Here is a 16,674-nt window from a genome sequence, read left to right on the forward strand (position 1 = left end):
CGATTAAACTACAGTGTAGTAAATTTCACCCAGATATGGGGGTGCCTAAACCACCATGCTAGAACCTAGGGGCAGTAGGTCAAGGGATGCTGGGTTTGTGGTTCCCCAAACTGGGGATCTTATCTCTCGGCGTTCTCAGCTTAGGGATCTCTTGTCTTTAGTGGCTAAATTTTTAACACCTGTTGAAGTCATATGGAAGTATGATTTTACTTCGTTTCCAGGAGCAACAATTTAGTGATCTTTACTGTATCAGAAATAATTCCCTATGCAGCTTTTTAGTATCCATTACCACGTCTGTTGCACCAAGATTATCCCATTGCCTTACTTCCTGCTTCAAGTAGGATTTTATGTGTTAAAACTGTCAGGTTGGCAGTTATATTAATATACACGGAATATGTGCTAAACTAAGGATAGCATGGTATATTATCCCCATTCTGTGCAAATGTGTATGACTTGGTGGGGGGGGGGGGGGGGGGGGTCTGTAGGTATCCAGAGGTACTTAGCTGTCAGAATATTACTAAATAGCAATTATTCTGGACTCGTGTCTAGGGGAAGCGTACCTCTTTAGCCCAATGACTAGCTAGTTGTGCTGGAAAAAGGAACAATGCCACAGATGGAATATATATTATTTATTAAGTAAAGAAATATATATATAAATAGTTCTTGTCACAGACAAAGCCAAGGGCTAATTAGCCCCATGACCATAGGTAGTAAATCCTGGTATCTCACCCTGCAGTCTGTGGCAGACTTCCAATGGTAAAGAAGCGGATTTCTCCTCTTAGACTCAAGCTGAATCCTCAGTGAGTCTCTCAGTCCAGGAATAAAGTCCGAAATCTGTATTCTGGACACAGATTACACAGTCACAAGTAAGGCCGTAAGTTGTAGCTGAGCAAACCTTGTGAATTTGTTACAAGGTATGCAGTTCACTGGTGTTTAGGAAAATCAGTCTCTGGCTCTTTTCGAGCCTTCTATCCACCTGCAAGTCTTCTGGTCGTATCCTTCTCTTCCTCCTCTTCAGTCCAAACCTTTTGGCATCCATCGGTCAGATGATACCTGTGGACCAATCACAGATGGTGTAATAATGTCCAGCCAGCTTCATGGTCAAGAAGCGAGCCTTTGTTCTGGCCATGAAACTTATCGAAGGCATGCAAACCTCCCTGTCTGATCACATACTCCTGGAGCCATGTGTGTCTCATTCTTCCCAGGAGATAACTGGCTAGTTTGCAACACAGAATATGTTCTTGGATGAAGTCATCTTGCAATGCACAGCAGTAATGTTCCTTTGACAAAGCTGGCTACTGATGCATACAGACCACAGCTGTAAAATCCATATTGTTATAATAATGGCTGTATAGGCCAAGATCAGCAAAGGTGAGATGTCAGGTAAATACTCCTACAGGTCTCTGTCCCATAATTCTGGATCTCTTTTTGGAAACTTTCCTATTATGTTTCTGAATTTACAAGAGTTTTATTGCTAGGAGATATTAATCTTCATACGGATAACGTGTGTGATCTTGTGGCAAATTGTATATTGGCAAACAACGTGGAAGTTAAATATTAGATTATGTGAGCATCATTCTTGTATGCTGAATCAAGATATTAGTGATTTAAAAAAAAACCTATCAATTTATTTACCTGCTGTTAGACCTACTTACGTTAAGGGTCATAGTCGATCTTATAGCTTATGTTTCACAAGGTTTAGTGACTTCAGCTGTCTGGCAACCAGTTTCCTGGTCAGATCACTATAAATTGAGTTTTCATTTTAATGTTTTTCTTGGTAAGATACGAAAGCTTAATCACAACAAAACAGTTTTAACAAGAATCAAGGTAGTTAAACAGTTAGATTTTGAAGAAATAGATCCTATTGGTCTCTAATTGGCATTCTTCAAGTACTCTGGAAGGCATTACTCCTTTGATATTGTAACCTGGGTCTCACCCGTGTGCTAGTTCCAGCCCCGGGCCACAAAGCAGAGTTCAGTTCCACATTCAGAGCCAAACCCCCTTCTTTCATCAGTTTCAGCACACATGCAGTCGAGCTTGGGAGTGGGTCAATGGTCCAGAATAGAGATCCGGGGGTTCAAGAGGCTACGTTTTACCCTACCTTTAACTGATAGCCGCCATTTTCTTCCAGGCTAGCTAACCAACGTCAGCCGTGACGTGGTGTATGTGTTTGTTAACCAATCATTGATAGTATCATGTCCTACTTCTGGCCAATTAAATCCTTCTGTCGATCAACAGGCTGTCTCAAATTATCATCGCTATATTTGTGACATTTATCAACTGTGGCACATATGGCACTTGTCAGCTATAGCACTAAAAATCTTTTAATCTGTGTCACTAAAAATCTTTTTAACAACCCCGATAAGACTGTCTCCATTTCTCAGTGCTGTGCTTGTATTCCAAGACATTAAAGAAAAATAGCCTATTCCACTGCCACATTAAGTCCCCTAGGTTCTAAGGAGTCAAGTCTATGGATCCAACATTGCTCACTTCGTTTCATAGACTTGCCTCTGTCTCCTCCTTTGTTTCAAAACTTGCCTCTGTCTCCTCCTTTGTTTCAAAGACTTGTTTCTGTCTCCTCCTCGTATCGAGGGTGCAGTATATATTCTATTACCCAATATTCAAGTTTATCGAAATTGTGCTTAAATTGTGTGGAATGCATCACCAATGGTGTCGTCATCCTTTGATTCAGCATACAAGAATGATGCTCACATAATCTAATATTTAACTTCCACGTTGTTTGCCAATATACAATTTGCTACATGGGCACTGTAAGGCATATACCACAAAATCAGAATGGTAATCTGCCCTGTACTTGAGTTGAAAGTTTTCACCATTACTGGGGTTAATAAATTCACTACATTCTCTCATAATGGTACATGCCTTACAGAAGCTGTTTTTCCCGTATAACAGGGCCTTTTTTTTTACCTCAGTAGGTAAAAACAGGGCCTTTTTTACCTCAGTAGGTAAATAGCCCCCCCCCCCCCCAAAAAAAATGGCCATGTGGTAGGATTACTCTTACCGTGTGGCCATGCATGGGGGGAGCACTTACCACCACCCATTGAGGTAGCGGTAAGGGCTTCTGCAGTAACCCGGTAGTAACCGGGCAGCGTGTAACATTCTTGATTACTGCTGGGTTAGCGCTGTGCTGTAAAATAAAAATTTTTTAACGGTGCGCTGGAAATGGCACACACTCAAGGCAGAACTACCGCCGGCGGCCGCGTTGGGCCAGCAGTAGTTCCTGGTTAGCGTGCGGTAAGCCCGCGTTAGGCTTACTGGCTCTTTGTAGAAGGGCCCCTTAGAAAACAATATGAAGTCAAAACAAAAGGCTTGGAGACAACTCCATAAAAGGCACTCAAATTAGGCTGCCAGTTGCGTGCCCCGGTGCAAATCGGCATTTACATGCATATGTGCTAGGCGTTATGCTATACATTTGGTGTGTTAGTCGCAGGACACAGTCGCAGAGCTGAGAGAGAAGGGGTCCTGGGGAACTGGGTTCAATTCCCACTGCAACTCCTTGTGACTCTGGGCAAGTCACTTAACCCTCCATTGTCCCAGGTACAAATAAGTACCTGTATATAATATGTAAACTGCTTTGAATGTAGTTGGAAAAACCACAGAAAGGCGGTATATAAGTCCCATTCCCTTTTCTCCTTATCTCTTATTTGTCCTGTTTGTCTGTCCTAATTAGATTGTAAGCTCTGTCGAGCAGGGACTGTCTCTCTTCATGTTCAAGTGTACAGCGCTGCGTACGTCTAGTGGCGCTATAGAAATGATAAGTAGTAGTAGTAGTAGTACACATAACAGCAGGTGGGGCTGTAGCAGCGGCTAGGGTATGGGCGTGACATGGGTGTTGCATCTAGCGACACATGCACCTTGTAGAATTGCATTAGATCCGCACCTTGCAAGGCTCACCAGCACGTGTACCTAACTTTCAGCACAGCAAAGTGACTTTGCACTACTATTTCTATAATGGGGTAGGCGCTTTCACTGCATTATAAATTTGGGGCTTAGTGCACTTCTTCCTTGCACCTACATTTAAGTGCTGCTTTGTACAATTTCCCTTTTTGTGCACCTTAGTCTGTAAAATATAAGGAATGGAGAAAGCAACAGAAGATACAATCTTCGCAGAGAACACAGATTTCAATAAAAGAACAGTGAAGATGTCAATGGAAAAGACACAGTCAGTTCTGGTGCTGTAAAATCCTTTATTGAAATGTGGTATGACTTGACACCGGCCTGTGTTTCGGCCAACTGGCCTGCATCAGGAGTCTTCAAAAGATATAAAATACAGTGATTCTTAGCTTTCCGATAACATTGATAAAAAAAAAACCTAAAATTAAATCTAATCTAATAAAATAAACTTAGACAACATAAAACAGATAGTGGAGTATCAAAACATGCACATTAAGAATGATCAAATATATTGGAAGCCATCCTGTCTGTGCTAACATACAGTCCAGAAAAGGAGAGGCAATAGAGGTCCATAGATCACAGCAAAGAACAGAATGGATCTCAGTCAATGTTCAGAAACCACAAAACTTTATAAAAATAACCCAACGTGACCACGTTTCGCCTCCCAAGAGGTTGCGCCAGGGGATTTACTTGACACTACTAGGGTCCCTATGGGCACATGCACCTAGCAGTGGTTAGTATCTAGCAGCACTGAATCACTCTCAGCTACTGCACAAATTCTTGATAATCATTGTTGTAAAAAACAAAGCTTTACCATAATTGTTTTGTATTTTAGTATATTTGTTTTCTACATAATCTCTTTACATTTTATTTTCTATGTATAGATTCCAATTATCACTGAATATAGGTTTTTCAAATATTGCTGTGCTCTCTCCTTTAACGCACCTGTTTTTTTATTTTCTATTTTTTTCCCCACATATGACTGTATGTTAGCATAGACAAGATGGATTCCAATATATTTAATAATTCTTAATGTGTAAGTTACGATACTCCACTATCTGTTTTATGTTGTCTTATTTTATTAGATTAGATTTGATTTTAGTTTTTATCAACACTGTTGGAAACTGGAAAGCATTCAAAGTGAATGGGCTGTGTTTGGCAGTACTGCACCGCCAGCAGCTAGCGCAGCTTTGTAAACAGGGGCCATTGTATTTTATATCTTTTATAGACTCTCGTTACAGGACAGTTGGCCGAAACACAGGCCGGTGTCGAGTCGTGCCATCTACTATAATAAAACTCACCCTCAACGTTCTGAGGACACTGACGTCAGTGAAGCCAAGCCCTGACTTCCTTCAAAAAGGTTCAAAGGTTCGTGGTGGTGAAGCCACCAAAATCGCTCCGGGCCCCGCCCTCGAGGGCGGAGCAATGGCAGAACAACGAAGGGGTTGGCAGGGAGGGAGGCAGGGAGGCGTGGGGGGTGGGAAATCGCTCCGGGCCCCGCCCTCGATGGCGGAGCAATGGCAGAACAACGAAGGGGTTGGCAGGGAGGGAGGCGGGGGTGGGGGGGGGTGGGAAATTGCTCTGGGCCCTGCCCTCGCGTCAAACGTCATGACGTTGGGGGCAGAGCAATGGAAGAATAATGAAGGGGTTGGCCAGGGAGGGAGGGAGGGGTGTTGGCGACGAACACCTTGCTAGCGCCCGTTTCATTTGCTCTGAAACGGGCCTCTTTTACTAGTATTTCAATAAAGGATTTTACTGCACCAACACTGACTGTGTCTTTTCTATTGTCATCTTCGCTGTTCTTTTATTGACAAAAGTATAAGGAATAAAATATGAGATGAATAGGGAAGATAGAGCTGGAAAACCAAGAAGCAGGCAAGTGGCTGCTCTGGAGAGTCCAAGCTAAACTACACTTGTTGTTCTGGTTTTAGTGAAGCCATCAGTGTCCCGATGATCCCACTGGGGTTAAAAGAGACGAGAGAACTGGACCTTGTGAAACCATTGAAAGTAAGTTCATTAAAGTTTCAGTTTTATGTTTTATGCTGTTACTTCAGGTAGACTTGATTCAGTTCTGCCAGGAAGCCATTCACCAGCCTAGAATCATTCTCATTCCATGTTTAAGAAGAAAAAGAGGCCGTACATATCACATAGAGAAATGCTTACCTATGGGGTTCTGAGGCTAGCTCCTCTTTGGGATTATATCAATGACATTGTTATATGTGTGATCCTCATTATGCCTCTCTTAGAGGTTGATATTCAGGCAGTGGCAGCATTATTTAATGCCGGGCCATATTCAGCACTTAACCAGCTAAGCAACACCACATAAAGATAGGACGGACTCTTATGTGGTCCGATTTAACCACTAAACTTAGATGGTCATTTTCAAAGCACTTAGCCTCCCAAAGTTCCATAGAAACCTATGGAACTTAGCCTCCCAAACTGCTTTGAAAATATGCCTCTAAGTGCTGAATATTGGCACTTAACCCCTGGACCACCTACAAAATAGCCAGGTTTGAGTTTAGCGATCAGTGGTGATATTCACAAACTGGTTAAATGCCACTGAATTTCAGCAGATAGACCCACAGAAGCAGTTTAATTGACTAGGAGCTGGTGTTTGGGTAGATGTGTGGAGGAGTAGCCTAATGGTTAGTGCAGCAGGCTTTGATCATGGTGACCTGGGTTCAGTTCCCACTGCAGCTCCTTGTGACCTGTATATAATGTGTACAGCACTGTGTATATGTAGTAGCGCTTTAGAAATGATTAGTAGTATGTGTGAGGTATTCGATAAAATATGCATGTACCTGCATTGAATAAATGCACATAACTGCATCTGCCTTGGAACAGATGTAAATTTGCTCAAGAGCATTTGTATATTTTTAGGGATAGTTTCCCAGAATTATTTCATAAAGACACAGGTGTCTAGGTTGCCTTCACCCAATTTGGGAAATTGTTATAGACGCCACACAAACAGTTTAAATGATCAGAGCTCCAATTACTTCTCCACTAACCTTAATTCGTAGTCTGATGGTTACTTTTTCAGATTTCCTTAGAACTGTAGCTGCTTTTCTATTGGAAGATTGTTGCTTAGCAACATTTCCTGTTTTCCTAAACAAAGGATTTGATGAACAACATACAAAGAGTATACACCGTATTTTCAGACTCCTCAGGCAGTCGCCTCTGCGCCCAAACACAGCTGCTGTGTCGAGTCTTTTGGTGTAATTTCAATAAATCCTTAAGTACAAGAGCTTTGGCGTCTCCCTTGTGTTCTTTGTTAGAGCCAATGCACCCTACTCTTTGATTTGTGTACACTACGGTCGTAGGGATAGAGCGTTCCTCCACGTTCTGTGGCTGATCTCATCTGTATATGGACATCACTCGGAGTCGGAATAGACTTTGCCGAGAAGGTCAAGTTGCTTCTGTTGTTGTTGGTGAACAAAATTCTAGCTTATTAATGCCGGCGTTAAGGGAGGAATTCAGGAAAGGTTGCTCAGAGCTGGGTGTGCAAGTTTGGGTGGGGATCATAGATCTGTGTGTAAACTAATTGGCCAATTAGGTGGTAACAATCAATTATTGGCATTAACAAGCACTTATTTGGCATTAATTGGGGTTTACACGCGGATCTGCCATATGCCCTATTCCAATGGTTCCCAAACCTGGTCCTGGAGGCACCCTAGACTGTCAGGTTTTTAGGATATCCACAGTAAATATTCATGAAAGAGATTTACTTGCAGTGCATGCAAATCTCTCTCATGAATATTCATTGTGAATATCCTGAAAATCTGACTGGCTGGGGCGCCTCCAGGACCAGGTTTGGGAACCACTGCTCTATTCTATAACATGTGTTCCTAAATTTCTTAGCATGAAACTCCAAAGAGTCATGGCCATGGAAGGGCATTCCCAGAATTTAAGTGCGATGTTACAGAATACATGCATGTCTGCCCTTAACTGCCTTTAGTTGGTTGCCAGCATTTTTATCAGCCTTTGACAGGTGTAAGTGCTCGCTCCAAAGTTAGGCGTGAAATGCATGCCAAGCTAGTATTCTGTAAAGGATGCTCTGCACAGAGTGCCTTTACAGAATACTAATTTAGTGCAGATCATCCCTCCACCTAACTTTGGGTGCCATTTATTTACTGAGTTCCCACCTAAAAGCTTGATGTGAGAGTCATGGAGTCAGAAATGACCATTTGGTGGACAGGCCACACTGAAAAGGACCTCATTCTCTTTGGCTCCTTGGGCAGAGAACAGGCTCAGGGGTCAAGAGAAATCTCAGTTCCCCACTTGAACCAAGGAAAAGACTTGGAGTGCTTATTGTGTGTCTGTTGTTCATATATGTCTTGTGTGTAGTACTATGTTTGCGAATGAATGGATGTGTGTATATTTTGCAAGGAAGTAGCAACTGTATGATGACAAGATGAGTGTAAGCCATAGTGTTGCTTTTAGTGTGTGCCTGCTTTGTGCTTACATATATAGCTGAGGATTTTAACAATATAGTATGTGTCCTGTCCTGGACATCCATAGTTCCATGGCTTATATGTTTGAGAACCTGAGGTTTGCATGCATCTAGAATTTGTGTTCAGTGCAAATGTATGTGAGGGAAAACCAAAGGAGTGTGCGAAGGCCAATAAAGCTTTGAGTAGGAGACAAGAAAGGTATGAATGTTGACTTAGAAAAGCCAAAGGGTGTTTTAAAAGGCAGTTGCTGGGATGTGTGATGGCAAAAGCAGCACTGGACTTTTTAAAAGCACTTCACTCTAGCAGAAGGATGCTAAAAACATGAGAGAGAAAGTGGAAAGGGGATTTGATACACTGCCTGTTACAATCAAAACTGTTTACATATAAATAAAAAGGAATTGTTCCAGGTACTTTTTGTTCCACATCCCCAACTTGAAAAGTTTTAAAGATGTCATGTCATTCCCGTAGGAGATAACAGGGACTAGGCAGCTCAGCAGCTCACCAAGCTAGATGTAGGGCAATCTTGTAATTTATATCTGGAACTTCAGTGCTTCCCCCCCCCCCCCACCCTCTAAATCTTCTTAATGAACCTCCCTATCCTAAATTCAAAACAAGTATGAAAACATATTTATTTGAAAAATCCTACAGTGCTTGAAATAAATTATAGTCCATTTATGCAAGTAATAGTGGAGGAGTAGCCTAAAGGTTAGTGCAGTGGGAATTGAGTTCAATTCCCAATGTGGCTCCTTGTGATCCTGAACAAGTCACTTAACCGTTCATTGCCCCAGGTACAAAAATTGAGATTGTGAACCCACTAGGGACAGTACCTGTACTGCAATATGTAAACTGCTTTGGTTGTACAACAAAAAGATGGTATATTAAATTCATGACCTTTTATCTCACATTATTTTTATGCTTATATGATCTTTTTTTTTTTCTGACTGGAGGTTATAGTTTGATATTGCAACCACACTGTAATCTACTACTTTACCTAGGATGATTGTAATTTCTTTTCCTAATTTACTTGGTTTAATATGACTGGAAACCACTTAGATGGTATTACTGATTGAGGGATATATTAAATATAAATAAAAGTTGGAAACTTGGATCTAAAAGCTGCTGGAAGCAAAGAGGGATGTTTATGTATTTAAATGTATTTTTAACCCACCCATCCACTGCAGGGCCATTCCATGTAGTGTGTGTGCCCTTTGGCAAATAACACATTCATAGCATTATCAAGCACTGTCAGGATTAGATGACCCCTGAAATGTGCATATGTGTTAGGCTGAATGGCGTGGTTGTGGGCATGGCTCTAGGAAGAGTGGAAGTTTTAATGGACCATTGTTGGTTCCTCCTCCTTTGAGTCCACTCAGGCAAGATACATTTTTCTTTGATTATCTCCTAAATATGCACTTTTATGACACAAACTGTTCAAAGTTCTTTTCCACGATTTACTCTGCCGAGGCCGCAAAGTATTTGGGTGGATGAGGTTTGTTAAGAATAATTTGTGTTCTGAAGTTTACAGTCTTCAGCAGTGTTCCCTCTAAGCTGTGTGCATGTGCATGCACACACGGGTCAGAAAGGGAGCACACACACCGCACAAAATATTTGCTGGCTTTCTTTATGGTGAACATAGGCTACACCTCACACATCGAGTCAAGGCGGAAAACTTGTGCACAAAATATTTTTCATGTGCACAAGGGCCAGCAAAAAGTAGAGAGAACATTGATCTTCAGTGTTATTACAGGCCAGCACCTGTGGCATCAGAATTCAGTTTATAGCTTGAATTGAAGACTTAAAAAGAGAACCGTAGAAGGGTTTAAAAAGGGTTTGGATAATTTCCTAAAAAGAAGCTCCATAAGCCATTATTAAGATGGACTTGGGGAAATGCATTGTTTTTTTCTAGGATAAGCAGCATAAAATCTGTTTTACTCTTTTGGAATCTTGCCAGGTACTTGCGACCTGGATTGACTGTTTGAAACAGCTTATTTTTGACGGGCAGTTCTGTAACTGGGAATGCGGTATATAGGAAATATACGGTATAACATGAATATCCCTGATCTGAAAGCAGCGCACACCATGATGCTTCTTCAAAGGGAAATCTTCCATTTGTGGCAAAGATGCACAAAAGGAACAGATGCAATGCTGTATTTATGGCGATGAACTTCCTATATTGGTCTTCTAAGAGTTTTGTTATGAGATTTTTCATTAAATAGTCAGTACTTTTTTTAATGGTATGTTTACTTTTCTGTCTTTTTGTTTCTTTTTGCGTGCTGTACCACCCTTCACTTCCAGTAATGAGGGCCCAAGTGGCTTTCAGGCTCATTTTCAAAAGAGATGGACGTCCATCAGCACTTGGACGTCCATCTCTCAGAGACGTCCAAATCGGTATAATTGAAACCCAATTTTGGACGTCTCTAGCGGAAGTCCGTCGCAAGGACGTCAAATCTGAGGGGGACATATCGGAGGCATAGTGAAGGCGGGACTTGGGCGTTCCTAAGACTTGGAATTCTTTGAGCCATAATGGGAAAAAGCAGAGACGTTCAAGACTAAAACTTGGACGTTTTCACCCGGACCTTTTTTTTATTGCAAATAAGGCACAAAAAGGTGCCCGAAATGACCAGATGACCACCGGAGGGAATCGAGGATGACCTCCCCTTACTTCCCCAGTGGTCACTAACCCCCTCCCATCCTCAAAAAAATCATTAAAAATATTGATTGTCAGCCTCTGTGCCAGCCTCAGATGTCATACTCAGGTCCATGACAGCGCATGCAGGTCCCTGGAGCAGTTTTAGTGGGTGCAGTGCACTTCAGACAGGTGGACCCAGGCCCATACCCCACTACCTGTTACATTTGTGGAGGAAACAGCGAGCCCTCCCAAACCCACCAGAAACCCTCTTTACATTAGTTGTCCAAACATTACTTGCACGTCATTTTTGCGTGCTTCCGTTTTTCAATGTACTCTATAGGTACGGGTTCGGGCATGCTCAATCATGTCCTTTTTGGTGCGAGAATGATGTGTTTAAATAACGAACAGTGGATTTCACAGTTTCTTTTTGGATTACTCATAGACACTGCTGGCGCAGACTGTTTAGGAATGGATCCTCAGAAGCTTAGCCGAAATTGTGTGGCGGAGCAGGTGGGGGAAGAGAGGTTGGTGGTTGGGAGGCGAGGATAGTGGAGGGCAGACTTATACGGTCTGTGCCAGAGCCGGTGATGGGAGGCGGGACTGGTGGTTGGGAGGCGGGAAATACTGCTGGGCAGACTTGTACGGTCTGTGCCCTGAAAAAGGCAGGTACAAATCAAGGTAAGGTATACACATATGAGTTTATCTTGTTGGGCAGACTGGATGGACCATGCAGGTCTTTTTCTGCTGTCATATACTATGTTACTATGATTTGCAATATTTGGTGAGTAATAATGTTTTTCCCTGATATCTCATGCTTGGTCTCCGTGGCTATCAGTACACTCGACCGCCGCATTGTATTTTGCCTTTAGTATAAAATATTTTCTATCACTGACCTGGCGGCGTTCACATTGTTCTGTAAAATGCTGATCATTCTCATCTGGGTCGTCCTCGACCAGACTACTCAGTTTCCTTACGGTTTCTAATTTTTTATATTTATATTCTGATTGCGTGTCTGAGGATATATACAAGCGCTTTCAGATAGCTAATTGCTTGACGTGGGTATATTAACGAGGTAGCTATATACGTAACATATATTCATTTCAGTGTGTGTCTACTTTAAATATATATATAAGGTATTTTCTTATTACAAAATCTTAAGGTCCTGAAGCGGCACATTTCTCCTGGTTTTTGTTTTGAGATCGGTCATCCTTGACTTAAGAAATATTGACGATAATTTTGTGTTTAGTTCTTTATGCTCGGTTAGCCTTTCATGCGTTTATGTTGTTAGTGTCCAGATTCGCCATAATTTTATTGAAAATAGATTATTGATAAACTTGCTTTCATTCTTAATGCGCTTTAAAATTTCTCTTTTCTTCGTTGACATTTAACATTACGTTTATTATGAGTACAAATAGAGCTCTCCGGTTTTACATCAGTGCTTTGGTTTTATATTAGTATCCTGTTTTATATGGACACATTTTTTGTCAGGTATACACAAAAAGTAGCATATATGAGTTTATCTTGTTGGGCAGACTGGATGGACCGTGCAGGTCTTTCTCTGCCGTCATCTATTATATATTATTCTTAATTTACACCATTTTTGACCTTTTTAAATCTTTTACCTCATGTGCAGTACAGGATGTCTAATATATGCAGGATTTTATTTTATTATTAAAGTATTTTATAATATCTATTTTTCATAGGAATTTGACATCTAATAACCTGATTATATAAGGAAGATTTCTTTCATTCTTGTTTTTTATACCTTTGGAACATCCTAAGGTCAGTTGCCCAGAGCACACAGTATAAGTTATGTCAAATGATATAAGTGTATGTCTGCATGTAAATGGGTTATTTATTTAGATTTTGCTCACACCTTTTTTAGTAGTAGCTCAAGGTGAGTTACATTCAGGTACACTGGCTATTTCTCTGTGCCAGGAGGGCTCACAATCTAGGTTTGTACCTGAGGCAATGGAGAGTTAAGTGACTTGCTCAAGATCACAAGGAGTAGCAGTGGGATTTGAACCGGCCACCTCTGGATTGCAAGACGTGCTTTAACCACTAGGCCACTCCTCCACTCTAGTTCTAAAGTTTAAAAAGCTCTGTTCCACAATTGTTTCAAGATCTTATGTGTATGGTATTTTATTTTAATTTTAAGTCATATATTATAGTCACACCCTAATTTTAAGTTAAATTTTATGGTTATGCTTTTCAATCTGGTATATATATATATGTGTGTGTGTGTGTGTTGTGATTCATAATTTTTATATTTCTGTATGTTTTTCTAGACTCCTCAGGCAGGCGCATAGGCGCCGAAACACAGCTGCTGTGTCATTTGTCACTAATAAAGACTTGATTTTTTACACGTCTCCCTGGGTTATTGCAAAGACCAGACCATCATACTCTTTGGTTTTCTGCCTTAGAACTAGGTTTCCCATATGTGCTCCTCTGAACCCCTGACAAGGTCTCATTTTCAGCATAACCAAATCATGACAGTTAACCTCTTAACTGTGAATATGGATACACTTTAAATATAAATTGTTTTGATTCTAAAGAGGACACACCCTTTGAAATTTGTAGATGCAAATGATATCAGGAAGAAAACTTTTTTTTTTTTTTACAGGATCAAGTAGAATTGGAAGATCTTTGTCTATTTGACTTCCTCTCCCATCCCCCTTAAATAATGAGATGTCAGTTTTGTAGATAAACCCATATAAACTCAAGCTTTGTTTTCCGTATGCGCAGGAATCAATCAATGAGCACTATGGTGAAGATGGCTCCCTCTATGAAAAGGAAATTGGAGACTTCATGGACTTACGGCAGGTCAGTAGTTAATAGAAAAGGAAATAACTGGAGTACTGCCTGGTTTTCACTGACTCAGAACAGGTTGATGTTTGTACCACAGCAGTAAACCGTGCACAGAGCAGGCAAATAATGTAGGATTCTTCCAGATACAGAATTAAAAACACTTTAGATAATCATTTTTAGTATTTTCCCTCATTAATGTCTGTATTGTACCTTCTGGCTTTCTCCTACTTCAGTCATAACTGGGCCTACTCATTTGCCCACAAAACAAGAGCAGGAAACACCCCCACAAGTTCTCCAGAAGACAAAATTAGAAAAGGTGCATCTTGCCGAAACATGGCCATGTCGAGTCTTATCCTTTATGCCACCATTACTTGTAGCTGATGCTTACGTGGAAGGGCATAATCGAAAGGAAACGCCTATCTCCATGGGCGTTTATCTCCGAGAACGGGTCTCTGAAGGGGCGGGCCGAACCGTATTTTCGAAAAAATGGATGTTTTTGAGCTGGGCGTTTGTTTTTTTTAGCGATAATGGAAACTAAAAACGCCCAGCTCAAAAACGTCCTAATCTGAGCCATTTGGTCGTGGGAGGGGCCATGATTCGTAGTACACTCGCCCCCCTGATATGCCAGGACACCAACTGGGCATCCTACGTCAGTGCGGTGGACTTCAGAAAAAGCTCCCACATGCATAGCTCCCTTACCAAGGGTGCTGAACACCCAACCCCCCTCCCCCAAAACCCACAAATGTACAACACTACCATAGCTCTTAGGGGTGAAGGGGGCACCTACATGTGGGTACAGTGGGTTTTGGAGGCCTCCCATTTACCAGCACAAGTATTACAGTTGGGGGGGGATGGGCCTGGGGCCACCTGGCTGAAGTGCACTGCGGTACCCACTAAAAGTGCTCCAGGGACCTGCATACACGCAGGCCTCTAGGACTGGTTGCTGCTATATAACCTTGGCACACCAGTTGACACCTGAAGACTAATCTCTACGAAAACGTCCTTTATTGGAATAACCGCCTTTACTCACAGTTAACTGCAGATCAGAGGTTGTGCCCCACTGGCAACGAGTCTCCCTGGTACTGAGATGAGCAGTAGGTCAGAACTGGCAGAATGCTGTACAATGCCTTCATTCAGCCACATTCAAGGGAAGAACTAAGTTGTCTAACGTGGCTAACACAGGAAAGGGAACTAAAACTGGCTTACAAAAATGACCACTACCGCATGGACTACAACAGGAAATACAACAGGGCACACTCTGACCTAGTATGCAGGGGGAAAAGCACCATGGGAGAAGAGCCTACCAACTACCAACATTGTGAGACTATAACACAAGCTAATGAAATCACGGAGCCCAATACCCTACACCCACCACAATGCAATGCTGATGTGACCCTGTACTGCACCTGAGAGCCACATCTGACCCAGGGAAAGGCTGTGACAGGATCAAACACATTCTGCTGTCATGGAGGTGGGTACGGCATTTGAGGCTGGCATACGGGCTGGGGAAAAAGTTTTTAAAGTGGGTTTTTTTTGGTGGGAGGGGGTTAGTGACCACTGGGGGAGTTCGGGGAGGTCATCCCCGATTCCCTCCAGTGGTCATCTGGGCAGTTGGGGCACTTTTTTGGGACGTGTTCGTGAAAAAAAAGGTCCAAAAAAAGTGACCCAAAATCACGGTAAAAATGCCTTTTTTTTCGATTATCAGCTAAAGACGCCCATCTCTCCTCGGCTGATAACCATGCCCCAGTTCTGCCTCCACCACGCCTCCGACACGCCCCCGTCAACTTTATTCGTTTCTGCGACGGAGTGCAGTTGGAAACGCCCAAAATCGGCTTTCGATTATACCGATTTGGGCACCTTTGCGAGACAAACGTCTATCTCCCGTTTTAGGTCGCACTATAGGCGTTTTTCTCTTTCGAAAAATAAGATGGATTGTGAACCTATTTTTTCTGTGATGCTTATATTGTGAACCTATTTTTTCTGGAACATTAGAAAGGCTTAGTTTTATATATAAAGTTCCTTTAGTTGTATTTTGTCTTGGGTTTCTTTTACTTCTCTGTTGTTTCCTGCCTATTTGCAAGTACCTGGGAATTTTTTCTCCACTTTCTCCCCCTTTCCAGCCCTTATTACTTGCGGTCTCCAGTGGAAAGGTCAGGGTTTGGAATAGATCCTGAATTGACTTTAGATCTTTTGCATGATTGTGGATAGCCAGGACCAGATGCACCTATTATTATTATTAGGATTTAGACACCCTAAGTAGATGATGGTGGTATAGGAGCAGACTTCAAACATGTCGTGCAAAAAGTTGTCGCCTCTTCTGTTCCAGCAGCAGTTTCTCATGCAAGTAGCACTTGTGCCCCATCAGACCTGCTCCCTTAAAGAGGCACAATATGGCTAATGATGAGTCTAGTTTGCAGTGTCCTCAGTGCTGCCATTCCTCAAGTGTTGCACCTTCAGAGGGGGGAGGGCCTGACTGGTTGTTGGCATTCACACTGTGCAGTGCTTGTGAGAAAGCACCACCTCTCCTTTCCCAGTGGTACAGTACTTCTTTCAGCGTGATAGCTCTAGACAGCTATTTACTCTACCTAGTGGGAAATCAGTGTCTGGATGTGACACTGACAGGAGCAGTGTTTTGCTCTACAAAATCTGATCTCAACATGTGTATATATAATTTTGTTAAAATATTGAAAATGTATCTTGAGCATTTAAAGCATTTAGTAGGGTATAATGTAATATATGTTGAGATAATGATATTTTATTAATGGGCCTTGTGAAATGTGAATTATGATTGTGATATCATAGTAACATAGTAGACGATGGCAGATAAAGACCTGTATGGTCCATCCAGATAAACTCGTAGAATAATGTATG

General features: G+C 41.9%; 1 protein-coding gene across 1 annotated transcript in view; it reads left to right on the plus strand.

The window, feature by feature from the left end:
• Nucleotides 1-16,674, plus strand: part of RHPN1 (rhophilin Rho GTPase binding protein 1) — a 133,934-nt gene that overhangs the window by 49,191 nt on the left and 68,069 nt on the right. The window contains exons 4-5 of the mRNA XM_030190233.1: nt 5,847-5,922; nt 13,741-13,818. Coding sequence (XP_030046093.1) covers nt 5,847-5,922; nt 13,741-13,818 — 154 coding nt within the window. The remainder of the gene's footprint in view (nt 1-5,846; nt 5,923-13,740; nt 13,819-16,674) is intronic.

This window comes from Microcaecilia unicolor, chromosome 1 (assembly GCF_901765095.1).
Source record: "Microcaecilia unicolor chromosome 1, aMicUni1.1, whole genome shotgun sequence".
Classification (NCBI taxonomy): domain Eukaryota; kingdom Metazoa; phylum Chordata; class Amphibia; order Gymnophiona; family Siphonopidae; genus Microcaecilia; species Microcaecilia unicolor.